The 13,831-nt window shown below is 42.7% G+C and overlaps 1 protein-coding gene across 3 annotated transcripts in view; it reads right to left on the reverse strand.

Annotated features, from left to right (window-relative positions):
* Window positions 1–13,831, reverse strand: part of NNT (nicotinamide nucleotide transhydrogenase) — a 97,187-nt gene that overhangs the window by 57,342 nt on the left and 26,014 nt on the right. For all 3 annotated transcript variants that reach the window (XM_084801395.1, XM_084801393.1, XM_084801394.1), the window contains exon 7: window positions 8,561–8,748. In XM_084801395.1, coding sequence (XP_084657521.1) covers window positions 8,561–8,748 — 188 coding nt within the window. The remainder of the gene's footprint in view (window positions 1–8,560; window positions 8,749–13,831) is intronic.

Below are 13,831 nucleotides of genomic sequence, written 5' to 3' on the forward strand. Positions count from 1 at the left end.
TGAGAGATTGGGGGTGGGGGGTCCTTTGTGAGAAAAGCAATAAAGTGCTAAACGCTTTCATCTGGCGAGGGCTGTAGCTGAGTGGTAGAGCACTTGCCTAGCGTGCAAGAGGCTCTCGGTTCAATCCTCAATCCTCACGGTCCAAATAAATAAACAAGCCACATGAATATTTTAATTACGCCATTTTCTGTTCAACTAACTATTGTGTGGGATGAACAGGAGTGTTTCCGGTTAATGTAAGACCTCCTCAAATCCCTTAGTTGTACCACAGATGTGACTGTGCGTTCTACAGACAACTTGTCTTTGATGTAAGCACACATGGATGTCACTCATATAAACAGTGTTTGGGTCAAGAGTCTCACAGGCTGAACTCAAACTTGCTATGCAGCCAAAGATGGCACTGAACTGGTACCCGGTTCTCCTGCCTGTGTTTCCCTAAGTGCTGGGGTCACGGACAGAGGCCAGTATTTGCTCATCTTAAATTTATTTTGAAATGTTGATGAACGTATAGAATCTTTTCATAATCATGATTTCCTCAATACATTTACACTGGGATGTAGTTTGAAAGCATTCAAATTAGAAGCTACCAGAAAAGTCACTAAATTCTGAAACTAGAAACAGCTTCAACAACTTACGGACACACAGCAAAAGGATATACCTGTGGTTTCTCTCCAATGCTGAATTCAAAGAGTCACTTCGGTTAAACTAGATGACAGAGACTAACTACTTACTGCAAGATTCTGTAATGTAGGTCTCTGAATAAACCAAGGCAAACACGATCATCTGAAATCAATAAATTCTCAGAGTCTATCGTATTAGGGAAAGAGTCCAATCTGCACAGGCAACTTTGATCAAGAAGTGGGGAGGGAAAAGGCAGAGAAGAAAGGAAGGGGGGGTGAAGGAGAGAGGGGAGGGAAGAGGGAAGGGAGGGGGAGGGGAGAAGGGAGAAGAGGAATTAAAGAGAAGCCACAAAAATTACTAAGAACAAAAGACGCCAACATGAAATAAATTAACCCCAAGCTTTTCTAATGATCCCAAAGAGCACAGAGAACTATTTACTGGAATTACTCAATGGCGTGCAATCATGGGGAAATTCCGAACTTCCTGGCCTGTGAAGCATCAGAGCAGAGGCTCCCAAAGCTTTCCGCCTTGACACAGCATGATAAATTTAACTCCATACTCACAGATGCATAATATAAATTATAGAATCTGTTCACCTAAGACCAAACCAGACTTATCACCAACAGGCACTACAAAGGACAATATTACATGCAATACAATACTCTGTGTTACCAACACTGAAAACTGAAAATCAGCAGGGAAAACAGTACAAACATCAATGGGTGTTTGACATATTAAGAAATTTCGGTATGAACTGGGCGTGGTGGCATATGCCTGTACTCCTAGCACCTGAGGGAGGAAGGCAGGAGGATCAGGAACTCAACCCAATCACCAACTACAGAGAAAGGTCAAGCAAGGCCAGCCTGAATCATGAGACCTGGCCAGAGGAGGAGAACAGATCCATCATAACAAGAGTTTAGCACTGTTATGAACTATCCCCCATAGCCTTGCATATTTGGAGTTTAATTGCTAATGGGATTTTGGGAAATGACTGGATCCAGAGGGCACCAACCTAACAGATAGATTAATCCCTTGGTAGACTCATGGGAGAACGGGAGAAAATAGGAGACAGGTGGACTTCTCAGAGAAAACGGGTCACTGAGGACAAGTGCACAGAGACAGCATTTTCCCAGTCTCACTTCCCTCGCTTCTCTTCCTCCTCCCCTTTTTCCTGTTCCACTGCACTCTACAGTACTCTAACACATTCGGGGGGAGCAGGTGTTAATATCCTGAGCCACAGGAATACCTATGACACTGACTAGATTTGGACATAAAGCTGTTAAAGATGTTAAATTAACCTAGAGCCTCAGCCTAACTTTACTGGTGTCCTTAAAGAACAAGTTAAGTGTAGAAAGTGACACCAGGGATGCACACACACAGAGGAGAGAGAGCAGAGGCCTAAGGAAGGTGGCCATCTTCAACCAAGGAGTAAAGTCTCAGGAGAGACCAACCCTGCCAACAACTTGATCATAAACTTCCAGACCTACAAGCAGTGGAAAGATGAGCCTCTGCTGGCTGGGCTACCCAGTCGTTTGTATTTTTACTATGGAAGGCTCAACAAACCAATCCAATGTTGTCATATACCTGGGAGCACAGCAAGGCAAAAACCTGTAGCTTCCTTCACAGATGGCTCTGACCATGTGACTTGTCTCAGCAAAAGAAGCAGGAAGCAGAGTGCTGTGTGACACTTGCAGGCCTCCCACGCACACTCCTCAGACAGCAACAGTGCCCGGAGGGACCTTCACGGCCGCAGCATGGTGTAAGCAACACTTACTCTGAACCCTCATGTGGTGGGAATGAGAGCTGCCACGTGGGCAGAAAGTAGATTTCTACAACAACCAACAGTTTCACACTCTGGGATTAACGTGTGATAGCAAAGACTGCGGATTTAGAGCCAGACCGCCCTCACAAGAAAAAAAGGGAACTGGATGGCAGGGAAGGGACACGTAATTCAGAACCGCTCTGTTGTGAGGATAAGACGTTAATGGTAGCTCTTCCCCAGAGCTTCTGCCCGTTCAACCCAGGGACTGGCAAGGTGAAAGGCAAAATATTCCTCCATCTTGCGACATACTTTCGGAGAAATAACAGACCAAACCAGAACGTAACTCTGTGGTATAAACTTTTCTAACAGAACATTTGTTAACCATGGCTCAGCAATCCACGAAGTGTGTCAGACACACCCTAAGAAGTCAAGGCTGACAAATGGCAAAAGAAAACTCCAGAATTCTGGCATCCTGTCTCTGATGACAAGTGGCCCTATCTGTGTTGAAAGCTACCAAGAGGTATGTAGACAGCCTGCGGTTACCAATCCCTGATGTTGTAACAGCAGTATTTCTCTGTCTTTCAAAATTCTCATAACAAGTGGTAGTGTGCAACCAAAGTCTTTTATTATTATTATTATTATTATTTATAACATATACAGCTTTCTACCTACATATGGGCCTGCACACCAGAAGAGGGCACCAGATCTCATTATAGATGGCTAAGAGTTACCATGTGGTTGCTGGGAGTTGAACTCAAGACCTCTGGAAGAGAAGACAGTGCTCTTAAACACTGAGCCGTCTCTTCAGCCCTGCAAGCAGTATTTTTAAGTTCCATAGAGTCATGAGCTACATGGAAGGGAAGGATGCATCAGACAGTCAGCAAAAAAAAAAAAGTAATACAAGCTCCAAAATGTTGGGAGTCGCTGACCTCCACAATGGAGTCTTGACTCCGAAAATCATGTGCACTGAGGAGAAAGAGCGGCCCTTCATGATAAACTCTTCTAGCTTTTGAAGAGCACCACGCAGTTCTCAAAGCAAGAATCCCCTCAGTGGAATTCCACCAGCAAGTGTCAGTTAAGACTGCCTTATTCTCCTGCCTAAAAACACAGGTATGAAACGTCGTCTTCCCAGACTGTTTATTCTAGTCTGTGGAAGATGTATTCGAGAAAAAACAGGCAGCTTCACACGCTGAGTCAATGTGGACCTTCCAAGAGGCGACAACATCTCGGGAGGAACCCCATCAGAGGAAAAAATCTCCTTCCCAACCTTTCCCCTGTCTCGGAGGACCTGAGTGCCTATGAGAGGTTATCTTTTAGACCCTACCTGATGCAAGCACAAAAACACACCACCTGGGATCAAGTCTAAAAGCAAGCCTAAGTGTGCATGCCCTAAGACACTATAATTTAATATTGATGACGATCTTCCTTCCTGACAAGACACTTGACGGTTCCTGAACACCCTCCACTACTTCCTGATTCCAGCCCCTGAAAGGTCTAGCTAGCTACCTCAAGTTGCAGGCTGGGCATGTGGTCTAGTTTTGAATAACATAAGAACATTACGTTTCCAGTCTTAAATTAGCTTCTACAGAGTTCCTTTTTAAAAAGTGAGCCAACAGAGTGTTCTGTCCAGCTTTCCTTAGGCAGCCTTGAAAGGATAAAAAGTGGCCACGCCATCCAAGACCTAAGGAAGACATCCAGGCTTGGGAGGTGAGCGATATTTGCCAAGCCACTACTGTGCATAAAGACATAGGCCAAGCACGGCCATGACAGAGAAGGTTGGAGCACACGGTTCTCCTGTGCTCACAGGAGGTGAGAGCAATGGAGGCGGACGGGACCAAGCACTGCTATGATGTGAAGATGAGTACAGGAAAACTGGTATCTGCCACTCAGTAGGCACGGCAGAAGAAGTGGCAACTAAACAGAGTCGGGCTTCAAAAGGCAGAAAAGAGCAGGGATGGTGTGTCAAGGTGACAAAGTGCTATGTGTGAAGCCATAAAAGTGTCTTAGGCTCATTTGAGGCGATACATGGTCAGCACAACAGACAGTAGATACTAGTGAGACATAAATGGAACAAAAGCTAAATTTGGACCAGAAAAAAGGAAAGGAAAGGAGGGAGGGAGGAACAGGAGGGAGAGAGAGAGAGAGAGAGAGAGAGAGAGAGAGAGAGAGAGAGAGAAAGGCAGGCCTTTCAGGAACTATGGACCATTACATTGAAAAGAGCAAGACCTAAAACAGGAAATGGAGATCAGGAAAGGTATATAATCACAGTCTTCATGAATAGTTATTTTTTTTATTTTGTGTGTGAAGTATATGCATGTGCATATACATATGTGTTATATAAATGTATCTGTTCATATGTGCCTGTGGATACATCCACTTTTTTTTTTTCCTGAGACACGGTCTCTCACTAATCCTGCCATTTGGCTAGACTGATTTGCCAGCAACCCTCCGGGATACACATATCTCTGACCTTCCCCTCCAGTGCCGGAATGTCACCACACCAGTGCCGGAATGTCACCACACCAGTGCCAGGAATCCAAACTCAGGCTGCATAGCAGACATCCCACCCACTAAGCATTCTCCCCAGCCCTGGTCATCAGTTTCTAGTTGGGTTACTATCGGGAAACATTTTCAACGTAAAAAGGGGTAGTTTCTGCCACAGCAAATCTCACGGGACAGCGCGCTCGGTCGCTTTCTCCTCTGCATTCACCACCGCTAAGACCATAAGTGTCCTATCCCAAAGCTACTCAGGTTAAGCAAAATTCTCACCTTTAACTCCTCACCCCATGCAGGAGAGGGAACACAGCAACCACCTCCTTCCACGACTATTTCAGTCCACGCACTGTCTACACTAATTACGTTTTCACCGCTCCCCCTCCCCTTTTTTAACTTGCAGGAACTTAAGCCAGCCATTTGAGAGCAGACTCTGCGATGATGATGTACTGACCACAGGCTAACTGCAAGTATAACGTGAAGGCCATGGCTTCAGAAGACAGGAAGTGCAGTGGAACAGATTAGCAAAACCTCTCTAGCTCGTCTTCAGGATGATCACACAACTGACCTTCTACTAAAATACATTGAGGAGAAATTAATTAATTAATTTATTTATTATTTATTAATTATTAATAAAGGCCATTTGTAATCTGGTAATCTCAACACTTAGGAGGCTGAAACAGGAGGATCACAAGTTCAAAGCCCCCCCGGGCTACACAAGACCCGCTCTCAGAACAAGCTATTTGAGTAGACCCAAAAGGGCAGTCTTCTTACCTAAGAGGTCTAGAGTTATATCACTCGTAGATTTATAACCAATAACAAAGCTATGCGCTGCTTCAAAATGACTACCATTTCTTTATTAGGAGTCTGAGTTGGTTCAAGTTTCCAGGCTTTGTCACTCACATGAGTAGTAGATGTTTTAGCACCCTCTACTGGCCACTTGTTACATGGCGGCTCCTAGCACTGCCCACTCCAGAAGTCATAACGAAAAAAAGCAAGCAAACAAAACAGACAACTAAATGAATCTTGGCTTGGAAAAAGGGCAGAACTCACATGAATTTCTGAATGACCCTAAACAAACTTTTGTCATTTTCTACAACGTACTATGTACGCAAAGCAGTATTCTCAGAATTGGTGATATAAAATGAAAATATCAACCAACTCGGAAACCTATTGAAAATGTTCTGCAAACTCGTAAAATATATTTAGGGCACTGCAAGCTTATTTTAAGATGAGAATGTGAAAAATCTGTTTAGAATTGTTTATTGATGGCTAGTAACTGATCTTCCCCATTTTTCTCTGAGTGCTACAGATGGAAGTAGCATCCCCCAGATTCACTTCTCAGCTGTACATATGTGTAAATTAGCCTGTGCAAATTACATGTTTTCTTGTGCCTTATTAAATTCTGTCAAAGCTGTTATTAGAACTGATTTCGTACTGTTGGGTATTTGTGAAAATTGACAATAAAGACCTGTGAGAGAATATCTCCAAAAGGCTGTTTAAGAAAAAAAAAGAAAAGAAAATGTTCTGCATTCTGTAGTATCTAATATTCAGTCCAAATATCCTTTTGTGTATAAAACAAGCAAACATATCCATTTCATTAGTATTTCAACTTGCTTTCTTTCATCTTAATATATGCTCAAAAAATAAATGCTCAAATTACACATATACTAAATGTTCGATTTGTACAGCTATATACCTGGGTTCACATAAAAATTTCTCAGGCAAAATAGTCATGAGGAGAAAATTATAAGTTCTAATATAGAGACGAGGAGGCTCCCTGAGTAGAATCAAGCGTTAGCAACTGTGGGCCCTTTAAGTTCTCACTGTCTCACTCGGTTTCTCTCAGGAAGCAGAAAAAAAGTAAAGGCAACACGGTATTCATTGTTCAACAGAATAAGCAAAGGATGAGGGAAGAGGTAATACATGATGGGAAAATGTCTTCACTCTATAATCTATCCAAACCAAACCACTCTTTACTGATCAATAAATGCTTATTGGTTTGATGGTATGCATTCAGCACAAACATTGTATAAAATATTAAGATTTAAAAATATCCCTGCAGTCTTAGACCTTGTGATCTGGTTGAGCAAAACAAACACCCCACGGCTGGGGAAACGGCTCAGTAGTTAACAGTGTTTACTGTTCTTGGCAGAGTACCAGCACAATAGCCCCTGACTCCAGCTCCAGGGAATTTAATGGCTTCCTCTGGCTTGCATGGCACTGTACTCACATGGGATACACACACACAGGCACACGCATTTAATTTATATACATGTAATTAAACATAAAATAAATCTTTCCCACAATGTCAAAACAAAAACAAGAAAAAGTGCCATGTTCTTAAATAAAAGCATTCCCTGGAAATCCCATAAATACATACATATACACATAAACACCTTTTCATATGGACACTATCACAAAAATATTAGTCGTGATCTCTGATGGAATTTCTGACTTATTTTTAATTCTTTATATTTTTTTCAGTACTCTTCTACAATGAAAACATAGTGTCTTAAAGAAACAAATTAGCACTTTATCAAAAACCTAGTAAGGACAGAAACAAATTAGGACTTTATCGAAAACCTAGTAACAACACCACATATAAACAGAATGTTGTACATAAAAAATAACCTATAATATAAACATTAATGTAAACATAGTTACATGAAAGAACTCATCTGATATTATTAATGACTTCTGTAGCCAGGGACTACAGTGATTTTTGTTGTTGTTTTTGTTGTTGTTGTTATTGTTGCTGTTATTGTGTAGTTTTTCATTTTTCTAGTACTTCTACCACAAAAAACATTCACTTAAAAGAAATTCAAACATGGGCAATGATGTGTGAAATTCTTCACCTGAAATCACTGTAGAGTAAAATCGAGCTTTTTAACCCTGAGTGGCAGCTTGACATAACTGCCTTTTTGTCACTGTAGCAGCCCAAACACTCAAGCAACGTGGTGCTGTTCTAGTGGTGACCTTGGTCGAGAACGGAAGGCTCGGCTGTGGTGGTTGCCCGTGACACAGACCCCATTGAGCTGGTGGTTTTCGAACCTGGAACATTTTTTAAGTAGTGATTGGTGTGGGAGGGCCCAGCTGATTGTGGGTGGTGCCACCCGCGGGGCAGGTGGTCCCGTGTTGCATAATGAAGCCAGCTTGGTGTGGGAGGGCCCAGCTGATTGTGGGTGGTGCCACCCCCGGGGCAGGTGGTCCCGTGTTGCATAATGAAGCCAGCTGAGCAATCGTGAGCAGCAAGCCAGGAAGCAGCACTCCTCCATGGCCTCGGCTGCGGTTCCTGCCTCCAGGTTCCGTCCTTGATTGAACTCCTGCCCCGAATTGCATCAGTGAGCGTCACCTGAGAGTTCTAAGCTGAAGGAAACCCTTTCCTTCTCAAGCCGCTTTGGATAATGGCATTTTATCTGAGCAATAGCAACCCTAAGTAAAGCAACCCTCATTAAAATTTCAAGATATCACTCATGCCTTAAAGAGAACCATTTACTGCTGGGCGGTGGTGTGCACACCTGTAATCCCAGCGCTCCGGAGGCAGAGGCAGGAGGATCTCTGTGCGTTCGAGGCCAGCCTGGTCTACAAAGTGAGGCCAGGACAGCCAAGGCTACACAGAGAAACCCTGCCTCACAAAAAAGAAAAGAAAAGAAAAAGAAAAAAGATAACCAAGTGGCGTACCTGGGATCAGCGCTGTGCTGATAAGGATGTCCACCTCCTTGCATTGCTGAGCAAAGAGCTTCATTTCGGCTTCAATGAACTCTTTGGACATCTCCTTCGCATATCCTCCCTGGCCCTCGCCAGACTCTTTCAGGTCCACCTCCAAGGGTTCAGCACCTAGAGATTTGAACTGCTCCAAAGCTGCAGCTCTGGAGTTGTTGAAAGGGAAGCAGTAGTTATTTAAATAATCAGAGATGCATGCGTAACCAGGGGACACACACCTCAAAAGCCCCATTTTACGCACACACTTTAAATCAGCCATTCTCAGCCCTTCCTGATGCTGCGACCCCTTTAAATACAGTCACCCACATTTGGTGGTGACCCCCCCTCCAACCATAAAATTATTTTCATTGCTACTTCATACTGTAATTTTGCCACCGTTGTGAATCATAATATATTATTCGAGATAAGGGTTTGCCAAAGAGGTCATGGCCTACAGGTTGAGAGCCGTTGCTTTAAGTAAACCCCATGTAATCCAAAGTCAAGAATTTACTTTGCTGTCTCTGGCTGACTGTTTCAATGACTTTTTAGACATAGGCAATCCTCACATTTTCCCCCCTTAGGGGGAAAAAAAGAAGAATCCCAATTTGCATTTAAACTGAAAGAATGTCACTATTTCCAATCCTGGTTATGGTTCCTTTTGATCCCAACACTGACAATAATATCTGATAGACATTTACATTAGGATTTGCTATAACGCACCTCACACAAGTTGAGGCTTTTCATTTACAATTGTCCTCAGTGCGTCCTCATTGTGAGACTTCCCCATACAAGTGACTTTTAGTAGAAATGCTTTAAAATTTAAATAAAGTAATTTAGGGGGCGGAGCTTCAGTCCTCACAAACTCAAAGGCTGATTTTAAGGAACAAACAGATGTAGCAGCAGCACGTGCCTGTAACCCCAGAATATGCCTGGACCCCATAGGAGATTAGTGTCTCAGAGAAAGTCTAGCTTACATGAGATGGTGTCCCAAAAGAAAATTGCAGTGAATAAATGGTAAACTGTGATGAGTCAACATATTTAGATTATGCAAAACATATCCCATTTAAAATAAATAAAAGCCGCCCAATCACTATACTGTGGTTAGAAAATGAGAGCCAGTAAGATCAATAACTCAACTGACACCTCATGCTGGCGAGGGTGTGGAGAAAGAGGAACACTCCTGCATTGCTGGTGGGAATGCAAACTAGTACAACCACTTTGGAAAGCTATCTGGTGCTTTCTCAGAAAAATGGGAATAGGGCTTCCTCAAGACCCAGCTATTCCACTCCTTGGAATATACCCAGAGGATGTACTACTACACAACAGGGACATATGCTCAACCATGTTCATAGCTGCCTTATTCATAATAGCCAGAACTTGGAAACAACCTACGTGTCCCTCTATAGAAGAATGGATAAAGAAACTGTGGTACATTTACACTATGGAATACTACTCAGCTATTAAAAACAAGGAATTTCCAAAATTTGTGGACAAATGGATTGAACTAGAAATTGTCATAATGAGTGAGTTCACACAGAAGCAAAAAGAGCTAAATGGTATATACTCACTTATATCGAGACACTAGTCCAAGGTGTACGTCCCCATGAAAAACTGTACCTACCAGAATAGTGGGTAAGAGGGGAGGACATCCTATTGAAACTTTAGGTGTGAGAAGCCTGGGAGAAAGAGGAAATGGAAGGATCCAGTGGGTCCTGGAAAACTACAGGCGAGTCTGGGCCCTGGGGTCCTCCGCAAACTGTGGCAACAGCCAAGGAAAAAATAGGCAGTAAAAACCTTGAACCCCTACCCGGACTAGCCGATGGACATTCTCCACTGTTGAGTGGAGAAGGAGATCTAACTTTCACACAAACTCTGGTGCCCCATATTTGAACATGTCCCTTGGACGGAGATGCCTGGTGGCACTCAGAGGAAAGATAATAGGTCACCAAGGAGAGACTTGATACCGTATGAGCATATTCAGGGGGAGGAGGTCCCCCTCAGACACAGACTTAGGGGAGGGGAGGGGAGTAGGGGGGAAGTGGGAGGAAGGGAGGAATGGGAGGATACATGGGATGGGCTAACAACTGAGATGTAATATGTATAAATTAATAAAAATGTATTTTAAAAAAAAAAATGAGAGCCAGTAGAGATTTCTCTGCCACTACAGTAAACCTCAAACATCCTAAACAGTATTAATCCCAGTATTGATAATGATACCTGATAAACATTAATGTTTGCTATCACTCACATCACAGGTGGCCCCTAGTATGATTGCAAATATAGCCATTAAAAAATATCTTATATAAAGATATTGACCAGGTGTGTTGGTTTTAAGGAGGATGTCCCCATAGCGCTCAGCTTCCTGCTCCAGGCACCATGCCACCATTCTGTTTTAACAGACTCTAACTATTATAAGCTCTTTCACAAGTTGCTTTGGCCTGGTGCGTTTATCAGGCAACACGTCAGAACTAGTGATATGCACACAGAACATGGCTGAGGCACAATGAGCTCACAGAGACAGTGGCAGCATGGCCACGGCCCACATCAGGTCCAAACCAGACCAGGGTCCCAGCAAAGATGGAGAAGTAGACAGGAGCTCTGACGCTCAACCAAGAAGCTAACTCTAATTTACAAACTCTCACAAAGGAAAAACTGGCTCCTCCAATGGCATCTTAGCGGGCTTACAGACCACGCTTAAGGGCAGACCCATGCCCAGCAGTAGAGGGCCAAAATAGCATGAGCTCAAAGGTATTTTTGAGATGTTTTGGCTCACATTGCTTTGTTTGGCCATTTTCTACCTTATTAGTCTTTGCTTGTGTATGTGCCTGTGCGTGTGCGCCTGTGCGTATGCCTGTGTGCATATGCATATGTGCACCTGTGCATGTGAGAGTATGTATGCATTTTTCATGCTGTTTCTCTGTTCCCTTTTTTAATTTTCTTTTTTTAGGCATGTGTGTGCATTTGCTCATTTTGTTTTGTTCTCACTTATTTGTCATTTTCATTTGCCTGTTTGTTTTCCTGGGAGAGGGTAACAAGGCAAGGATTTGGAAGGGTGGAGAGGTGAAGAGGGTCCCAGGAGAGATGAGAGAGGGTAACCGTGATCAGAATGTATTGTATGGGAAAAAATTATTTTCAATTAAAAAAATAAAACCTACAGGAAAATTGATGGGACTTGCGATGTTCAATATTAAAGTCAATATCCAATCACAGAAAGAAAATAAAAATGTATGTTCTCCATCACATTTATACCCTAGCCTATAATGTATACATGCATATGAATATATGCAAACAAATGTACACATGGGTATGAATAACATTTAGAAAGGAGGGGCTGGAGAGATGGCTCAGCGGTTAAGAGCACTGCCTGCTCTTCCAAACGACCCGAGTTCAATTCCCAGCACCCACACGGCAGCTCACAACTGTCTGTAACTCCAAGATCTGATACTTTCACACCAATGCACATAGATTAAAAACTAAATAAAATATTTTCTTTAAAAACATTTAGAAAGGAGAACAAGGATGAGAAATATTAGGTGATGATGAAGGGTGGGTCATAAAAAAGGATATATATGTAATTTTCTAGTCTTAACTCTGTCATGTTTTGCTTTTTTGTTTTGTTTTGTTTTTCGAGACAAAGTTTCTCTGTGTAGCCTTGGCTGTCATGGACTCCCTTTGTAGACCAGGCTGGCGTCAAACTCACAGAGATCCGCCTGCCTCTGCCTCCCAACTGCTGGGATTATAGGCATGTGCCACCATGCCCAGCTATGGTTTCTTTGTTTGTTTGTTTTTGATGCACAAAAATGTAATTGGTAATAAAATAGCTTCAGAACGGCCATTTTACTTGTATAGAAATTCAAAAAGGTGGAAGGAGTTCAGGACTGGGCAAGTGTTTGCTTGGGTGGCTACATTAATCTAACTGCATGATTTCCCCCTCCACACACACACCCGTGACAATGTAATTCGTTACATTGTGGTGGTTTTTATATTAAGTAGATAAACTGTAAATAAAAGTAGAATCTTAGTTACTTTTCAGTTGCTGTGATAAGATACCATGACCAAGGCAACTTATAAAAGAAAGCATCTAATTTGGAGCTACAGTTGCATAGGGTTAGTGTTCAGGAGGACCACCACGGCTGAGAGCATGGCAGCAGGCAGGCAGGAGGAACTGCTGATCGTGTTCTGTGACCATTTATTCTGAGAAGCCACACTCTTTCCATCTTTGATTTTTTTTTTTTTTATGTCTGTATTCATGATTGGCAGTGCAAGGAGACCGATCAGTTGGCAAAGCATGTGCTGAGCATACACAAGGCCCTAGATTCAATCCCCACCACTGAAAAATAAACAAGATTGGCAGCAGTGTTATTACTCTAGTGCCCTCACTTATAGTAAACAACGTATGTGTTATGAACCCAAAAAAGAAACAGAAGAACAAACTAATCACTGCACTTAATAAATGCTGGCATCTCCCGTCATGAGGAAAAAATTTAATCAAGCGTCTCTTTGCAAACAACCTACGAAAATGTTTCATGACTGGCTTAAAGAAATATAATGTACCCAGAAAGCAGTTTCTTCTACGTGTTCTGTAATCTTCAGAGAAAAACAGTCAGTTCTCCCCTTATATGCAAAGTATATAGATGCCTTGCAAAAAATACTACAATTACAGTTCATGTGTTGCTACTCCCAGGTAAAAAGTGATTTGAAAACCAGGCGTGGTGGCGCACACCTGTAGTCCCAGCACTCAGGGAGGCAGAGGCAGATGGATCTCTGTGAGTTTGAGGCCAGCCTGGTCTATGCACTGAGTCCAGGTCATCCAAGGCTACATGAGAATCCCTGTCTTGAAAACCAGGCTGCGTCTATAGGTTGGTGACGGAGCACTCGAGTAGCGTGCACGAGGACTGGGTGTTATCCCCAGTCTCACCGAGTAATTAGTATTTGCAGACTGTCCCATCAGTTCTATCTGCTTCCATCCACTCAATGATAGGCATAGTCTCCTCCCAATGTACCCTTAGCTTTGCCCATGCCCTGCCTACTGCCCAAAGCATTCTAAAGACTAAAAGAACACAGTAAAGCAACATGCTACCAGCCCACCAGAGACAACTCTGGCCGTGTTGCCAATGGACACAAAGAACTGCGGCCTATCAATTTCCAATTACTTTATTATTTCTGCTTTCTTTCCCCCAGTAAATAATAAAAATTGTATTGGTTCAACCTTTAAACTGCAGAGGGAAAAAAGCATTTTTATTGGAAAAT

Source organism: Acomys minous, assembly GCF_964271855.1.
Source record: "Acomys minous genome assembly, chromosome: 11".
NCBI lineage: Eukaryota > Metazoa > Chordata > Mammalia > Rodentia > Muridae > Acomys > Acomys minous.